Source organism: Kogia breviceps, chromosome 11, assembly GCF_026419965.1.
Source record: "Kogia breviceps isolate mKogBre1 chromosome 11, mKogBre1 haplotype 1, whole genome shotgun sequence".
NCBI lineage: Eukaryota > Metazoa > Chordata > Mammalia > Artiodactyla > Physeteridae > Kogia > Kogia breviceps.
The window spans coordinates 64803911-64822152 of record NC_081320.1 but is presented as its reverse complement, the minus strand read 5'-3'; the positions used below and the strand labels follow the sequence as shown (position 1 = coordinate 64822152).

Below are 18242 nucleotides of genomic sequence, written 5' to 3'. Positions count from 1 at the left end.
TAACTGAATCACTTTGCTGTACACCTGAAACTAATACAACATGGTAAATAAACTATATTTCAATAAAAAAATTTTTAGGGCTTCCCTGATGGCGCAGTGGTTAAGAATCCGCCTGCCAATGCAGGGGACACGGGTTTGAGCCCTGGTCCAGGAAGATCCCACGTGCTGTGAAGCAACTAAGCCCGTGAGCCACAACTACTGAGCCTGCGCTCTAGAGCCCGCGAGCCACAACTACTGAAGCCCGCGTGCCTAGATCCTGTGCTCCGCAACAAGAGAAGCCACCTCATTGAGAAGCCTGCGCACCGCAACGAAGAGTAGCCCCCACTCCCTGCAACTAGAGAAAGCCCACTCATAGCAATGGAGACCCAACGCAGCCAAAAAATTAAATAAATAAATAAATAAATTTATTAAAATAAAAAGTTAAAAAAAGAAAAGAAAAGCCAGTATATAGCAAGGGTCTCAGCAGGAGCCTAAGCTGTGGCCCTCCATCGTAAGGATCTTCGATGATAAAGGCCCAGAAGGCGGGCTGGCATGTGGGCCTCACAGGAGAGAGAACTCATCCCACTGCAAACAGGGTCAAGCAGGCCAACCCGGCCCCATGAATAAGCCTCAGTCATCAGTGGGGAGTTGTGACTCCAGAGACGGTACCATGTCTGCCACTTGGATTTGACCCCAGATCAGCTCTACACATCTAAAGACATTAAGCAAGTCACTTGGTCAAGCTCAGGTTCTGAGTCACCATAGACTGGGTCTAAGTCCTGGCTCTACCTTGGGCCACTGACTTCCATTTCCTAACCTATCAAAGAGAGATGATAAATAGCACCCTCCCCACATTGCAGTGAGGATGAAATGATATGGGGTATGTCAGTCACTGAGCACTGTGCCTGGCACCAGAAAACCAATGAATGATGGTGATCACCATCATCAAAACTGACCCCAGGGCTTTCCCTGGCGGCACTGTGGTTGAGAGTCCGCCTGCCGATGCAGGGGACACGGGTTCGTGCCCTGGTCCGGGAAGATCCCACATGCCGCGGAGCGGCTGGGCCCGTGAGCCACGGCCGCTGAGCCTGTGCATCCGGAGCCTGTGCTCCGCAACAGGAGAGGCCCGTGTACCACAAAAACAAACAAACAAACAAACACAAAAACAAACCAAAAAAATGACCCCAACAGAGTAGTTAAGTTTGTTCTAGTTCTGAGAGTCCTTGACAGTTCTATGACTTATGACGTTAATATCTAGAACAAGGAAACTGAATGATAAAAGTGATCAAATCAATTTCCAGATAAAGGCCTAAGGGTTAATGCATTTATCTCCGGAAGGTCTGGGATGATGTTCTCCTAGCAAGCATCATTTCTTCACCACACTCGCACTGCGTGCCACTATCTCCCACTGTTGGGATCAAAGTCATTTGCTCTCTGCAGTTTACAAGTTTGTGGATCTAACAAACTCTGCTCTGGGAGTTTGTGTTTAGGACAGAAATGAATCACAGCCCTGAGCTATTTCTTTGTCTTGGAACATTTTCCATGAAAGTATTCTTTTCACTTTGTTGAAGGACAGGATGTTCCAAATTGTGATCACTTTTATTTATAAAATGGGATGAATGAGGTGACATCAATGAAAACGGCAGAATAAGGATATCCGGAAAACTCCTCCTCCATAAAGCAATGAGAACAAAGGCAAAAGCTGTCAGAATCAACTGCTTTGTGCTATTTCACATACCAGGCTGCTTATCCTTCAGGATGCCTAACCTGAACTAAAACCAAATTAATTTTAACTGAGTCTGTTTACTATTAGTAAATAAATCATTATTAACTCACGGCATTCATTTAAAGCATGCATTTCAAAGGAAATACAATATCAGCCAGTGGGGCGGGGGGAACTGATGTCTTGACTGCTTGCTGCCAAAGCGAACTGAACACGTGCATTTATCTCCATTCTTCCCCGATCAAATTAAAAAGGCACAACTATCTCCCCCTAAACATATACACCTGTACACACACAACTGTACACACACACAGAATGAAGCGAAGAGACAACAGCCAACAGAGATCATGTGTTTGGCCCTGAGGTAGTAAGGTGGAGAATGCTAAAGCCCAGCGTGTGGAGAGGGCCTGCTGATGAGAAGAGGGCTGATTTGCTCCACAGAATCCAAGAAAAGCTCAGAAATTTCAGGCTTTAGACACCTGTGAGGTGGAGGTGAGGGTAAGGCTGAAAGCAGGAAGATTGACTGAGTGTCTTTTCCCCAGGTCCCTACCTACCTACTCCCAGCAGTAAGGTAGCTACCCTTCCCTCATCCCTGTAGGAGACGGAGGTTTTTGTTTCCAGGGAGACTGAGCCAGAGATCTGGACCCAGGAGCCCCAGGCACTGTTAGGACAGGGGTTTTTACTGAAAACAGGAATTAAGAGAACTTCTAGACATACAGATGGCCAACAGGCACATGAAAAGATGTTCAGCATCGCTGCAAATCAAAACTACAATGAGTTATCACCTCACACTGGTCGGAATGACCATGATCAAAAAGTCTACAAATACGAAATGATGTAGAGGATGTGGAGAAAAGGGAATCCTCCTACACCGTTGGTAGGAATGTAAATTGGTGCAGCCACTATGGAGAACAGTATGGAGGTTCCTTAAAAAACTAAAAATAGAGTTACCATACCATCCATCAACCTCATCCCTGAGCACTGGAAAACATGAAAACTCTAATTTGAAAAGATACATGCACCCCAATTTTCATAGCAGCACTATTTACAACAGGCAAACATGGAGACAACTCAAATGCCCATCAACAGATGAATGGACAAAGTAGATGTGGTATGTATATATACAGTGGAATATTACTCAGCCATAAAAAAGAATGAAATATTGCCATGTGCAGCAACATGGATGGACCTAGAGATTATCATACTAAGTAAAGTCAGAAAGAGAAAGACAAATACCATACGATATCACTCACATGTAGAATCTAAAAATTAATGCAAGGGAATCGATATACAAAAAAGGAATAGACATAGAAAACAAACTTATGGTTACCAGAGGTGGAGGGGAGGATAAAGTAGGAGTATGGGATTAATAGATATAAACTACAACACATAAAACAGATAAGTAACAAGGATTTACTGTATAGCACAGGGACTATATGCAATATCTTGTAATAGCCTGTAAGTGAAAATAATCTGAAAAATATATATATATAAAACAGAATCACTTTGCTGTACACCTGAAACTAACAAAATATTGTAAATCAACTATACTTCAATTTTTAAAAAGAGAGAGAACTTCTGCACAACAAATGGTGAGACACCACCACCCCAGCACAGCCAGTTCCCCCACTCAGTAACCAGAACACTGGCAACTAGCTTATAGCCTAGGCAGGAGGCTGAGGAGTCATTCTGAAGCAACTGACAAGTTCAAAAGAGAAAGCCTAACAGATACAAACATTTATGAGCTACAGAGAGGAAAAGCCAGTCCTCATCAGTCTACTGTGAAATCCACCTGGAAATAATCCCCACCTGTATTAGTTTCCTGTGGCTGCTATAACAAATTACCAGAAATTTGGTGGCTTAGAACAACAGAATTTTACTCTCTCATAGTCCTAGAGGCCAGAAGTCCCAAATCAATTTCACTGAGCTGAAATCAAGGTGTTGGGAGGCCTGTGGTCCCTCTGGAGACTGTTAGAATCCATTCCCTGCCTCTCCCAGATTCTGGTGGTGCCGCCTTCCTTGGTTTTTGGCCGCATCACTCAAATCTCCACCTCCCTGGTCACATTGCTTTCTCCTCCTTTCTTAAATTTCCCTCTGCCTTCATTTAATAAGGACATTTGTGATTGAATTTAGGGCCCACTGGATAATCCAGGATAATTTTTCCATCTCAAGATCCCTAATATACTCACATCTGCAAAGTTTTTGCCATCTGGTAACATTTATAGGTTCTGGGCATTAGGACGTGGGCACATCTTTGTGGTCTATTATTTAGCCCACCACACCACCCACATACAGAAGGCTTTCAATTAGCTTTTTAGTTTCTCACACTTAAGTATTAGTGAAAAAAAAAATTTTTCACCTTTACTGGATATCTGAATTTCTTATTTTATGAATTTTCTATTCACTGCCTTCATCCATTTTACTTTTCTATTGGTGTTTTTCCTATAAATCATCAAGAGAATTTCAGATAAGGCCATTAACTGTTTATCTGCCATGTATGTTCAAAATACTTTTCCTAATTCACATTTGCCTGTTAACTTTGTTTACAGTTTGTTTCCTGATGTACAAAAAATTCAAAATGCTAATAATCATATCTAAAAAATATATCTAAAAATCATATCTAAGACTTCTTTTCCTTTGCAATTCACCCACTGCTGTTGTCTCAGAAAATCAGCCTATCCTAAAATTAGATATATGCTAATACATTTTCTCCTGGTTTTATAGTCTCAAAAATATTTAATTCTTTAATCAATATGGAATTTATTATAATATGTGGTATGAAGAGTCTAATATTTACAAGTTAATCAATTGTCTAGCACAAAATAGCTCTTCCTTTCCCTACTGATTTGTCATACCATCTTTATCAAATATAAAAATTTTACATATTCTAGAGTCTGTTTTTGAGCTCTGTTCAGTTGTCTCAACTCCTCTTTCATATGCTCACTGTATCTTTCCCCCTCAAGTTTCTAGTTACAAATAAATAATCATAGTCCATCAAAACACCCCACAATAACTTCATATTTTCTCACTTTCTTTTTTTATATTTTGGCATCCTGCTGATTAGTTACTTATCTAAAAGAGTTCATTTTTATCAAATACATGTACATGTATTTGAAAATTTTTAGAAACAGGAAAGCATTTTCACCTTTTTTTAAAGGAAAGAAACTAGGACTACTTTTCTTTCTTGCTGTTCATACAGTGATACATTGAATATCTTTGATGATTTAAATAATTAATTAATTCCACAAACACTATGTGCCAGCCATTTTCCTAGGCACTAGGTATACAGGACAAAAACAGGCAAAAATCCCCACCTTCATGAAGCTTACATTCTGGTGGGGGAGACAGATAAAAACAGGATATGCAAATTTTTAAATGTAATGTATCAGAAAGTGATGAGTGCTATGGAGAAAAATAAACCAAGAAAGAGGGACAGGAAATTCTGAACAGGTGATTAGAAATGACCTCAATAAGAAGGTCATATGAGTCAAGACCTAAAGAAAGTAAAGGAGCCTTTACTTTTCTTCTATAACTTGACACAAATGGGTTACTTACATTGAAATACCCAGTGTATCTTTAGATATATTTTAAGCATATCTTTTTAAAAAAATTTATTTATTTTTGGCTGTGTTGGGTCTTCGTTGCTGCATGCAGGCTTCTCATTTTATTGGCTTCTCTTGCTGTGGAGCAAGGGCTCTAGGTGCATGGGCTTCGGTAGTTGCGGCTCACGGGCTTAGTTATTCCATGGCATGTGGGATCTTCCCGGACCAGGGCTTGAACCTGTGTCCCCTGCATTGGCAGGTGGATTCTTAACCACTGCACCACCAGGGAAGGGAAGCCCTCTTAAGTATATCTTAAATCAACTACATCAATCATTCATTGCTTTCCTACTATGATGAGTGAAATGTTAATCTTGATATATCAAAAAGGAATCATGGCAGGCTTCCCTGGTGGCACAGTGGTTGAGAGTCTGCCTGCCGATGCAGGGGACACGGGTTCGTGCCCCAGTCCGGGAAGATCCCACATGCCGCACAGCAGCTGGGCCCATGAGCCATGGCCACTGAGCCTGTGCGTCCGGAGCCTGTGCTCCACAGCGGGAGAGGCTGTGACAGTGAGGCCCGCGTACCGAAAAAAAAAAAAAAAAAAAAAAAAGGAATCATGGCATATTTTAAACATCAAATCAAATTCATCATGAGTTAATTGTCTACCAACATACTTACAGGAGTGAAGCAGCCTGTTGGAAACCTTTGAACTGTAGAACGAAATACAAAGCTCCTATATTAAAAAAACAAAAAAAGATATGATCTTCTAAATCTATTCTTTTTTAATGTGAGGATCTTTAACATATTCCCTGTCTCTCATTAAATATTTAAGAATGCTAATCTGGGGACTTCCTTGGTGGCGCAGTGGATAGGACTCTGTGCTCCCAGTGCAGGGGGCCTGGGTTCGATCCCTAGTCAGGGAACTAGATCCCACATGCATGCCACAACTAAGAGTTTGCATACCACAACAAGGAGCCCACGTGTTACAACTAAGGAGCCCACCAGTCACAGCTACGGAGCCCACCTGCCCCAACAAAGGAGCCCATGTGCTACAACTGAGGAGCCGGCAAACCGCAACTAAGGTCCAGAGCAACCAAATAAATAAATAATAAATATTTTTTTAAAATGGTAATCTAATATGATGGGCATAAATGAGGTTTAAAAGTCATTAGTGTTGGGACTTCCCTGGTGGTGCAGTGGTTAAGAATCCATCTGCCAGTGTACAGGACACAGGTTAGATCCCTGGTCCTGGAACATCACACATGCTGCGGAGCAACTAAGCCTGAGCACCACAACTATTGAAGCCCGTGTGCCCTAGAGCCCATGCACCACAACTACTGAGCCCACGCGCCTAGGCCCGTGCTCCACAAGAGAAGCCACAGCAATGAGAAGCCCGTGCACAGCAACGAAGACCCAATGCAGCCAAAAAAAAAAAAGTCATTAGTGTTGGTGGTTAAGTATGTAAATAGAAAGGCATCAGTGAAATTAGTAAAAGCAATTTAATAAGTATATAATTACCTGGAAGCATGCTTGGGAACTGGTGCAGGAAGTAGCTCGTATTGTCCTGGTGAAAGCTGAACTGACTACACAGAATGGACAAGAACACCAATAATAGATTAATACAAGTCTCAAACTCACTTTATTATCTATCATTCATAATCCTTTATTTTATACAACATTATATAATTTATTTTCTATTTTGAGAGTGGAAAAGCTACACTCTCAAAGGTAGAGCTTCAAAACACTCAAAAGATATTCACTTTTCATGGTGAATATTATGACAGTATGCCTACAGTGGTATGGAGAAAAATGCTGTACAATTAATCATATTTTAATTATTACTAGATTCAACAAATCCAATTGATCACCAATTAGTGAGCCTGCTCTGTTGGTAAAGAACTGTGCTAGGTATGGTGGGGAATACAGGAGTGTTCTAATAATACATAAACAATGCTAATATAAAACACTATAATTGACACTAAAAGAAAGATTGGAGATGTCGGGGATAGGGAGAGATTAACCCAACTGGGTGACCAACAGCTAACATCACATACTCAATGGTGAAAAGCTAAAAGCTTTTCCTCTAAGGTCAGGAACAGGACAAGGGTGCCTATGTCTCCATTCCTATTCAACATAGTACTGGAAGTCCGAGCCAGAGTAATTAGGCAAGAAAATGAAATAAAAGGCAACCAAATTGGAAAGGAAGAAGTAAAACTGTCCCTGTTTGCAGATGACATAATCTTATATATAAAAAACTCTAAAGACTCCACCAAAAAACTGTTTGAACTAATAAGGAAATTCAATAAAGTTGCAGATATAAAAACAACATACAAAAATCAGTTGAGTTCCTATACACTAACAATGAAGTATCTGAAAAAGAAATTAAGAAAACAATCTCATTTACAATAGCATCAAAACATAAAATACTTAGGAATAAATTTAACTAAGAAGATGGAAGATCTGTACACTGAAAACTATAAGAAACTGATGAAAGAAACTGAAGAAGACACAAATAAATGGAAAGATATCCCATGTTTATGGATTAGAATTAATATTGTTAAAATATCCATATTATCCAAAGCAATCTACATATTCAGTGCAATCCCTATCAAAATCCCAATAGCATTTTTTCAAAGATATAGAAGAAACAATCCTAAATTCAGTATGGAACCACAAACGGCCCCAGATAGTCAAAGCAATCTTGAGAAAGAAGAACAAAGCTGGAGGGATCACACTTCCTGATTTCAAACTATATTGCAGAGCTACAGTAATCTAAACAGTACGATACCAGAATAAAAACAGACACATAGACTAATGGAACAAAATAGAGAGCCCGGAAATAAATCCACACAGAAACAGTCAACTAATCTTTGACAAGGGCACCAAGAATACACAATAGGGAAAGGATAGTCCCTTCAATAAATGGTATTGGGGAGACTGGATATCCACATGCAAAAGAATAAAACTAAACCCTATCTTATGCACAAATACTAACTCAAAATGATTGAATACTTAAACATAACATATGAAATAACAAAACACCTAAATGAAAACATATAGAAACATCTCCTTGACATTGGTCTCGGCAATGATTTTTTTAGATATGACACCAAAAGTACAGGCAACAAAAGCAAAAATAAATAAGTGGGACTACATCAAAGTAAAGCCAAGGAAACTATCAATAAAATGCAAAGGCAACCTAAGGAATGGGAGAAAATATTTGCAAACCATATATCTGATAAGGTGTTAATATCCAAAATATATAAGGAACTCATACAACTCAATAGGGCCAGTACTGACTCACTGCCTACAGACTGGGGCAGAGTAACCATCTTCTCCTCGCCCCGTTCATTGTAGGGAAACTCTGGCACAGACTTATTTGACTTTGGATTGCTCTGAAACTCCCCTACCATGTTGATTTCAAGCTAACACTTTAAACTTTCCCATTTAAATCACTGGATCCAGGTTTCCAGTTGAAAACATAAACAGTACATTTTAAATGGTCCTGGACTTATACTCTGCAAGGTGGAGTGGCAGTGGGGCACAATTTTTCTGTGGGGCATTTTGGCAATGCATCTCAAAAGACTTAGACACCTACATGCCCTTTCCTCAACAACCCCACTCTCTGACTAAAAGCAGGAAATGACTGAATATGCAGTATTAGGTTATGTCCTTACAGTAGAATACTATGCAGCTATTTAAAATGATGTAGAGAATACATGATGGTGTAGAAAAGATTCACAATATACTTCCAAAGGAAAAAAAGAGTTCTGCTTTCTGCTAACGGCAGGCTAGGTTATTTGGATGATGAAACTTCCCACTGAAGACATTTACTATAAATGAGAGTTGAAATATTAAAAATAGACAAGAGCTTTTAAAAAGATATGAAATTGATGACAATAAGGAATATAAACCTCCCAAACCAAGAGATAGCAAGAAACCAGACAGGCAAATGGCCCAGTTTTGCTCAGAGGATGTATGCTGGTCCAGACTAAACTCAGCAGAGGAACAGAGCTGTGTTTGAGTGAACTTCAGAGCCCTAGCAGGATCCAGAGGACTGGACCATCAATGTTGCTGATTTAATGGAAGTCCTACCAACAGGAATTGGAGGCCCTAAAAGGGGACTTCCTGAAAGCAAACCTACCACCTCACCCCAGTGCTAGGGACTGCAAAAAGAGTTGTCTTGGTGCTAAGGAGAATTGGGAGAGGGGGAAGAAACACATCCTTGAGAGACTGTAACCATGGGCTGGTTCCTTTCATGGATTCAGTCCAAATGCCCATCACTAGAGTGATCCAAGAATACATAATCAGGGCTTCCCTGGTGGCGCAGTGGTTGAGAGTCCGCCTGCCGATGCAGGAGACGCGGGTTCGTGCCCTGGTCCGGGAGGATCCCACGTGCCGCGGAGCAACTAGGCCCGTGAGCCATGGCTGCTGAGCCTGTGCGTCCGGAGCCTGTGCTCCGCAACGGGAGAGGCCGCAACAGTGAGAGGCCCGCATACCGCAAAAAAAAAAAAAAAAAAAAAAAAAGAATACATAATCAGTGTATTTCAAGTGGCACCAAACTGGTAGCTCCCCTAAGTATTAGGAGAACCAAAAGCAAACCTTCTCTGAAAGAAAAAGTCTTTCATCTTAGGGAATTCATGAAAACAACCTTTCAGTGGGAACGGGGCAACACACAGTCAAAGATAATCACACATCCAAGGAACCAAAATGAGTAAGGCTGAGTCAGATTTCAGAAATGTAAGCCATCATTAATTCATTCATGCATTCAACAAATATTAACCATCAGACACTGTTCTAGAGGCAAAGATGTAACAGTGAACAAAGCGGGTAAGTATTCATGTCCTCATGAAGCTTCACTCTCAAGGAAGGAGGCAGACAACAAATAATAAATGCAAAGTGCAAATAAATTATAGTATACTGAGGGCTCTAGGTGCTATGGAAACAATGAAAGAGCAGGGTAGGAAGGTCAGGAGTGTCAGGTGGCCAATTTAAATGAGGCTCATTGAGATGGTGACACTTGACCAAAGACTTGAAGGAGAGGGGATAAGCCATGCAGATATCTGGAAAAAGAGCATATGAAGGAAGATCCAGTGCAAAGACCGAGGTCAGAGTGGGAGTAGCAGTTCCTCCTCAAGGGATATATGTAACAATTTGATTCGCGTCTTTGAGTTCTGCAGGAACTAAGGCCTCTAACCAGGTGGAGGATAGAAGGATGATGCTGACCCTCCTGACTTCAATCAACTAAAGCTTGGACTCTGTCGACCTTTGCCCTGATCCTACGCTGAATCCTCCTCTGCTCAAGCCCCCTCATGAATATGCATGTACCTTTAGCTTTAGACTTCCCCAATTTTGCTGTTGGGGAGACACTGCTTTGGGAAAGATACCTGTTTTCTCCTAACTCGCTGCAAGTAATGAATCCTTCCTCCTCCCGCTCTTTGGCTTAGTTGTATCTTTTGGTTCGACACCCATCAGAAGGCAAACTCATTTTTCGGGCAACTGTGAGATCAACGGATTGTAGACTGGGTGGGAACAGAAAAATTGTTGAGGCTGGGATATTAGAGTGGGTAAGGCAGAAGATCAGGGGAGAGTGATCAGAGTGGGATGCCTGCAACTGAAATTAAGGAGGGTTGAAATGATTGGTGTTGAAAAAAATTTAAGGAGTGAGGGCTGAAGTGCAGGAGAGTTCAAGAAGCTGAGAAGCCAGATTGTTGGAAAGTCATCATCTGTGCGTGTACTGAAATTATGACAGGAGTAGTGGAAAAGAGTGACAGGGTGCAAAGGGAGCTAAAATCACCCAGAAATAAGGTGGAGTAACACAGGGGTTACTGGGATGACTGCAACACTGGGAAAAAGCAGGTCATAAAATTATATAATGGAGAGAAAAGTCCCACTTCTGTACATATATTCTAAAATAAAAACATTATTTCTCTAATAGGAAAAAAATTACTTTTAAAGTTGTAGGTCTACATCAAATACTCTTTGGAAAGAGCCAGATATAGATGAGTATACACACATAAACATTCAAATGTGAATATAAATATAAATATATCTATGCACACATGATTCTTTGATATAGATTCTAGTTACATGCTTCAGAATAAAGGTGCTAAAAATTGTAAAAACTTTCTTACAAATGAAGAACAGCACTAACAAGGTATAATGTGAATATTCTATTAAAAATTATAACGCTTGAGAATGCTGTTCTATCTTAATAAATAATAATGTATACTGTATCTACCTCGAATTCCAATTATTATTTTACTGAGTTCTGCTATTAAAAAAACAGAATTATGAATTTTTTTCTCCTATTTCACTTCATAGAAACACTTTAATGCAAGCAGGATCATATGCCTAGATGCAAAAGATAGAACTATTGGGCTTCCCTGGTGGCGGAGTGGTTGAGAATCCGCCTGCCGATGCAGGTGACACGGGTTCGTGCCCCGGTCTGGGAGGATCCCGCGTACCACAGAGCGGCTGGGCCCGTGAGCCATGGCCGCTGAGCCTGTGCGTCCGGAGCCTGTGCTCCACAACGGGAGAGGCCACAACAGTGAGAGGCCCGCGTACCACACACACAAAAAAGATAGAACTATAAGGTTTCTAGAAGAAAGCATAGGAGAATATGTGTACAGCCTTAGAGTAGGCAGGGATTTCTTTTTTTTTTTTTAATTAATTTTTATTGGAGTATAGTTGCTTTACCAGAATTATGAATTTTATTGGTCACTAAACAGGGTTACATCTGAATAGCTCTCCTCTCATGAATATATTATTATATGCCTTTGAAACAGAAAATTAGGAAAACATTTAATTCTTCCAGTTTCTGGAGCTCAAGCCTTTGTGGGAGGTAGGGAGACAGAGGAGAAAGAAAGGAAAGAAACAGGAAAAGTATGTTTTCAGAAGATTTTTATCCATCCCTCTGGGTAAGCCACACTCTTTTGGTCTTTTAAAGCCTTAAATTTTGCTTAATACCAATCATCTATGTTTTCTCCTTTCAGCAGTGGGCCTGGGCCTACCCTTAGAAACCTCTAAAAGCCAGAGAGAGGAAGCAGAAGAGAAGTAAATGGTGAGGGAGGCCAATGAAGAATGATTTTGTATTGGAGGTGGCCAGAATGATTTCACAAGTTGCCTGGTTACCTGATACCAAGTCATAAAAATCTAATTTAGTGTTTGTATTCATCCACTGAACCGAATGGGATAAGATTTATCCCATGAACGTTTATCATCCTGTCCTATTTCAAAGCTATAATTTGCAAAGCTGCAGGAAGGGTTCGTGCTCATCCTGCTGAAGATTCCTTGTCCACCCTACTAACCACACCCCTTCCATTTAATTCAACCACCTGCGGCAATGCATCTTCTCCGGTTAGCACCATATTATTCTGGTAAGGTGGTGAAGACTGATACTGTTATTAGCTCCTTTATAAATGGGAGCTATTAAGGCCCAAAGTCCCAAATAACAAGGTCCAAGTCCCAACTCTGGCCCTCGGGCAGGCCCCAGACAGTGCTCTGCCCCTCCCGTGAAACGCCTCCCTCGGATTCCACCCGCTGAAACCCTGCCCCTCATTCAAGGCCAGAGGCGCAAGGTAGACTGGAAAAAGCACCAAACTGGGGCTCAGAAGCCCTCCGTTAAAAGTACTGCCTCCCCGCGCTTCCCTGGTGGCGCAGTGGTTGAGAGTCCGCCTGCCGATACACGGGACGTGGGTTCGTGTCCCGGTCCCGGAGGATCCCACATGCCGCGGAGCGGCTGGACCCGTGAGCCATGGCCGCTGAGCCTGAGCGTCCGGAGCCCGTGCTCCGCAACGGGAGAGGCCACAACAGTCAGAGGCCTGTGTACCGCAAAAAAAAAAAAAAAAAAAAAAAAATTACTGCCTCCCCTCTTTATTAGCTATGTGCCTCAGAGCCAGTTACTTCGTCTCTATTCACCTCAGTTTTCTCATCTGCACAATGGGGATTAACATCTGTTTTGCCTATCTCAGAATGCCTGTGACGAACTACTAGGAGAATATATGTGGAAGCTCACAGCATACTGCTAAGAGCCACACAAATGTCATATGTTATCCAAGGTCCAGCTTGAGTCCTACTCAATCCAGGGAGCCTTCCAGACTTTCAATCCCACCCCCTGGCATTTCCTCTTACACTATCTCAGTACTTGATCTATGGGCTCTTGTGTTGTTATTTAAATATTTCCAAGTCAGAAACATCTTCCCTCAGAAGAGCCTAGCCCAGGGCTATAAGCAAGCAGTTCTCTGTATTCTCAATGTGATGCATGAACTGATGGAGCTGAGAGTACACCCTGACCCTTCTGGTACCAGGGTGCTCATTTCTACAAGAAATTCTTGCAAAAGCTTCCCTATGGTGTATAGTTGTACTCACGCTCTAATAAGAGGACTACTGACTGAAAGGCAAAGCTTTCTCTTTAAAAGAAGAGGGCACACCATATCAACGGCTTGAAGAGACCAGGAGCATGGCCCCATCATGGATAAGACCACAAGTCAGGCGAATCCTGCTAACCGTTCCCAGCGAGGGAAACAAAATTTCCCCGTGCACCCACTTTAGGTTGAGGAGGTCTCACAGGGATACACCTTGCTGGATATATTTGCAAATGAGACAGCCCTTTGTTTGATTTGTGGACGAAATAAGGCATTCTACAGGTTTTCAGTTTCTCCTGGGGAAGATACACTCTAAGTATAGAGAATATTTTCCTCAGGGCCTCTTGGTAGCTTTCCCATACAAAGCCAGCGGCTAATAGTGCTTTACCTGATCTCTGTAAACCAGAGTGCTGGGGTTTGACCGTGGTTTGTCCTTAAACGAGTAGGTGGCCACTTGCTTCTTTAACAAGTCCAAGAAGTCAGGAGGCGTGTACTGGGGAAGGTCATTTAGTACCAGATCGTTTCTTCGCAGAAGAGGTGTTTTTTTCCTTCCTTCATTTTTAAAACTGTATGTTGCTGTCACTGGATTTAATAGAGATTCTTCAATAAAAGTTTTCAAGTGGTAAGTGCCAGGATTAGGAGTGTTCTGTGGAGAATTGACATCATTTTTAAAGTCAGTGTGTAAACTGGTTAACATCTCTTAAAGCATCATTCTTGCAAAGGTCACTCCTAAGTAGCATTTCTCTTTGTTTCACAGTTTAATAAGATTCTATCAAACAGAGTAAACACTCCTGCCAGAACAATATTTCAAGACAATCATGATGATGTCCTCTCTGAGACAATTGCTAAATTATAACAAATGGGTTACGGCCATAGTTGAAGTTTTAACTTTTTAAAAAGGAGCTTCAGAGATACTTAAACTTGAGATTCAATTTGACTGTAAATGTCAGGCCTCTCATGAGACCCCTCAGGATAAGCTTCGTGACTAAACAGAAGTTATCCTACTTCTGCTTAGTAGATACCACGTGTTTCTTTCTAGCCCTCAAGTGGGAAGCTAAAGGATAATAACACGAGACTGAGGATGAATTGGCAGAACACATGGCCTAATTAGTCCCATAAGAGGTTTGGTACTTTCAAATCACAACCACGGTATGGCTGAATGGCCAGACCTGACAGTTTAGTTGCTGCTGCTTTTGTGGCCATCTTCCCACTGAGCACTCAGCTCAGTTCTACCATTAAAATTAGTTCAATTCCAAGGAGGCGTTGACTCCTGAGGCCCCCTCTGTTATAGAAAGGTGTGAACAGAAAATATTTCTGCCATATAGAAGCAATGTATCTTGAGAGGCAGATCTTCCAGTCATCTTTCTTTCGTATATTACCACCTTGTTTTCATACATTGACCATGTTAACAAAAGTTATCATAGACTCTTACTTTTTTTTTGTTTTGTTTTTTTGAGGTACACGGGCCTCTCACTGCTGCAGCCTCTCCCGTCGTGGAGCACAGGCTCCGGACGCGCAGGCTCAGCGGCCATGGCTCACGGGCCCAGCCGCTCCACGGCACGTGGGATCTTCCCGGACCGGGGCACGAACCCGCGTCCCCTGCATCGGCAGGCGGACTCTCAACCGCTGCGCCACCAGGGAAGCCCTAGACTCTTACTTTTTATCTAAGTAAGATAACAACCAAAATCAAACACATTTCCAGAATGCATGCTTTTTCTTCCTTGTGTAATCTCACCAAGGTCGTAAACTAGGTTGACTTTATCAAGATATCCTGTAAAACACCTGGATGCCTAGAGATGTTTTACTTCCAAGCTTTTACTGCATTCAAAATTTAAAGTTAGTTTCTCAGTCATATGCTGATACTAAAATTATAAATATGAAATAAGGCCCATGTAGATTTGAACAACCATTGTTGCTGTTGTTATTGTTTTTTTTGTGTGTGTGGCATGTGGGCTTCTCTCTGCTGTGGCCTCTCCCATTGCGGAGCACAGGCTCCAGACGCGCAGGCCCAGCGGCCATGGCTCACCGGTCCAGCCGCTCCGCGGCATGTGGGATCCTCCCAGACCGGGGCACGAACCCGTGTCCCCTGCGTCGGCAGGCGGACTCTCAACCACTGCGCCACCAGGGAAGCCCCACTGTTTTCTTAAAATTAAGTATTAGTGAATTAATCAGGTTAGACTGATTATAATACTAATAAGAATGAAAATAATTTGAATAGGAAAGGATGAAAATATACATACTGTTAATGCTATTCTCCACCATCCTTCTCTTTCAAAAGATGACTTCCGGCTTGGTTTCTATTAATAAACATAAAATGTGCTTATTCATTTTAGAAGTGATCCCTGGAAATTAAACATCACTTATAAAACATGTACTTGAAAAAATGGATACCAGTACCAAACTGGTGAGCCTGAATTAAAATAAAAGCTACATAATGATAAATTTTGCCTGTAATATTTCCTTAAATTACTATTTTATGATCTTAAGTGCTTTTTAAACATCTAAATTCCCTTTGGGTAAATTAGAGTAATAAACATCCCCATCTCACAGAGATGTCATGAGAATAATTAGAGGTGACAAAATTTGGTGCTCTTAGGAAGAAAAGAGTTGTATAAACCCAAAATTGTGTTAGTATAATTGTTAAGATTTATGGCTCAGGGAGCTCAAGGTATAGTCATCACATTAATGGGATATTGGGATACAAATTCCTGGCGATATGGCAGATGTTGAACACTGCCATTTCCTGGATTTACATATGCTATGACTTGGGCTTGAACTCCAGCTCCTCCACTGGCTAGGAGCACTAGGCAAGTTAACCTTAATGAACCTCAGCTTCCTCTTAGGAATACAAAAAAAAGGCACCAGGCCTGGCATGAAAATAAGGCATTGTAAAACCTGTACCCACAACCAGGGCTCAGTAAGTGGCAGCTTTTATTTTTAACATCTCATCTGTCAAGTTAAGAAGCAGATTATTTTGATATTCTTCAGTTTCCAAGGACACTCTTGTCTTCCATAGTAAGTACTTTACACCCACTTATTATCCCATATTTGTTTCAGCTTAACTGTCAACAGAACAGGGTTGTTTAGTTTTTTCCTTTTGTGCTATTTCCAGTAGGTAAAATCATTACAATATTGAGTTCTACTTTCATTTAGAATACTTTTGTTATTACTATGAAATATAGGTTATCTCAAGCAACAAGGCATTAAAAATAATAAACAATCTAATCAGTCAACGGATATAATTAATTATTCCTGTCTAGCAACTTATATCCACTTACAAGTACCCTTGGGCTTTAGTTTTACTATGAAATATAGGCATTTCTCTAAAAAAGCATTGTTTCATACGCACTGCTAAGTTTGAATTTCTTCCTATACATTCCCTTTATTAGATTTATGTTGACTCTTCTCTGTTGCACATTTATAGTCACAGAAATCAAACTTTTTCAGGCAGGTCGAGACAGGTCCCCATCTCTACCTAGGACCAGGGAAATGAGGTGGGAAGAAGGGAGAAGTAAACATGATACATCTAAAGGAAGGTAATTGGCGGCTCCTGTTTTGTTTTGCCCAGGACAGGTGATCTCAACTTCACCAATCTCCCACTTCCAATTCACTTCAGGGGTGAATCACTTTACACAAGACGGGTTAGACATCACTTGCCCAAATTTATTTAAAAACTAAACAAAGATACTTTCAAATATTGTATAAATACTAAAGTAGGAAGCAGGGCAAAAACGTGTCCAATAGACTAAGGAAGGAAAAACGCAATCTCTCGGCAGAAAGTGAAAGAAATCTAATTACCCTATTAAAACAGTTGTCCAGTGCAATTAGCAGTAGGTAAGAGGGGGGAAAAACAACACAGAAAACAAAGGGCGAATGGGAAGGATAAGGGAGAGCGAGGGAAGAGGAAAGCAAACGAAGTGGCACTCAAATACCGATCGGGAAGAAAGGACTGCAGGTGCCGACGTGAAGGTAGTGAGAAGCGGAGGGGCGCCAGAGCCCGGGATTAGAGAGAGGTGGGACTTGGGGCGGAGCTCGGCGAGGGGAACATTGTTGTGGAGGTGGGAGGGCGGGGAAGGAAGGCGATACCGAGGCCGCCCCGCCTCGCTTCTTCCCTTACTCGGGCGGAGGCGATGGCCATGATTGGCTGCTCCGTTGCTGCTGCCTCGCTCCCTAGGCCGAGGCTGGCGTCCGGTTGCCAGGAGGCGCCTCAGTCCGCCGGCTCCTGAGCGTGCGCAGGGCACCCGCCAGGTTCGTCTCCCGATGAGGGGGAAGGGAGGCGGGCACACGTTTGGAGGGCCCGCAGCAAGCCTCACGCAGAGGAAATGGGTCGAGACCGTCAGGCGCATGCGTGGTATGGAAACCTAAAGAGCGCGGGAGTCTCCAGAGAGCCCTCGGCAAGTATCTGTGCCAAGGGAGACCTGCAAAGGCTAAAGCGCCCCAGGATCTCCATCAGCCCTTTCCCAAATCACCTCATGCTTGATACGTATACTTAGATTTAAGGCAAAAATCAACCTCAGCACCCACTTTATTTTTTGAATTTTATTTTTTTATGCAGCACGTTCTTATTAGTTACCTATTTTATACATTTTAGTGTATACATGTCAATCCCAATCTCCCCGTTCATTCCACCAC

At 41.8% G+C, this 18242-nt stretch overlaps 1 protein-coding gene across 1 annotated transcript in view; it reads right to left on the bottom strand.

The window, feature by feature from the left end:
• Positions 1–17945, bottom strand: part of STPG4 (sperm-tail PG-rich repeat containing 4) — a 35003-nt gene extending 17058 nt beyond the window's left edge. The window contains exons 1-5 of the mRNA XM_059078337.2: positions 17728–17945; positions 15851–15907; positions 13999–14256; positions 6763–6827; positions 5923–5977 (exon numbers count right to left, since the gene is read on the bottom strand). Of these exons, the coding sequence (XP_058934320.1) occupies positions 5923–5977; positions 6763–6827; positions 13999–14256; positions 15851–15907; positions 17728–17748 (456 nt within the window). The 5' untranslated portion in view covers positions 17749–17945. The remainder of the gene's footprint in view (positions 1–5922; positions 5978–6762; positions 6828–13998; positions 14257–15850; positions 15908–17727) is intronic.
• Between the last annotated feature and the right edge of the window lie 297 nt (positions 17946–18242).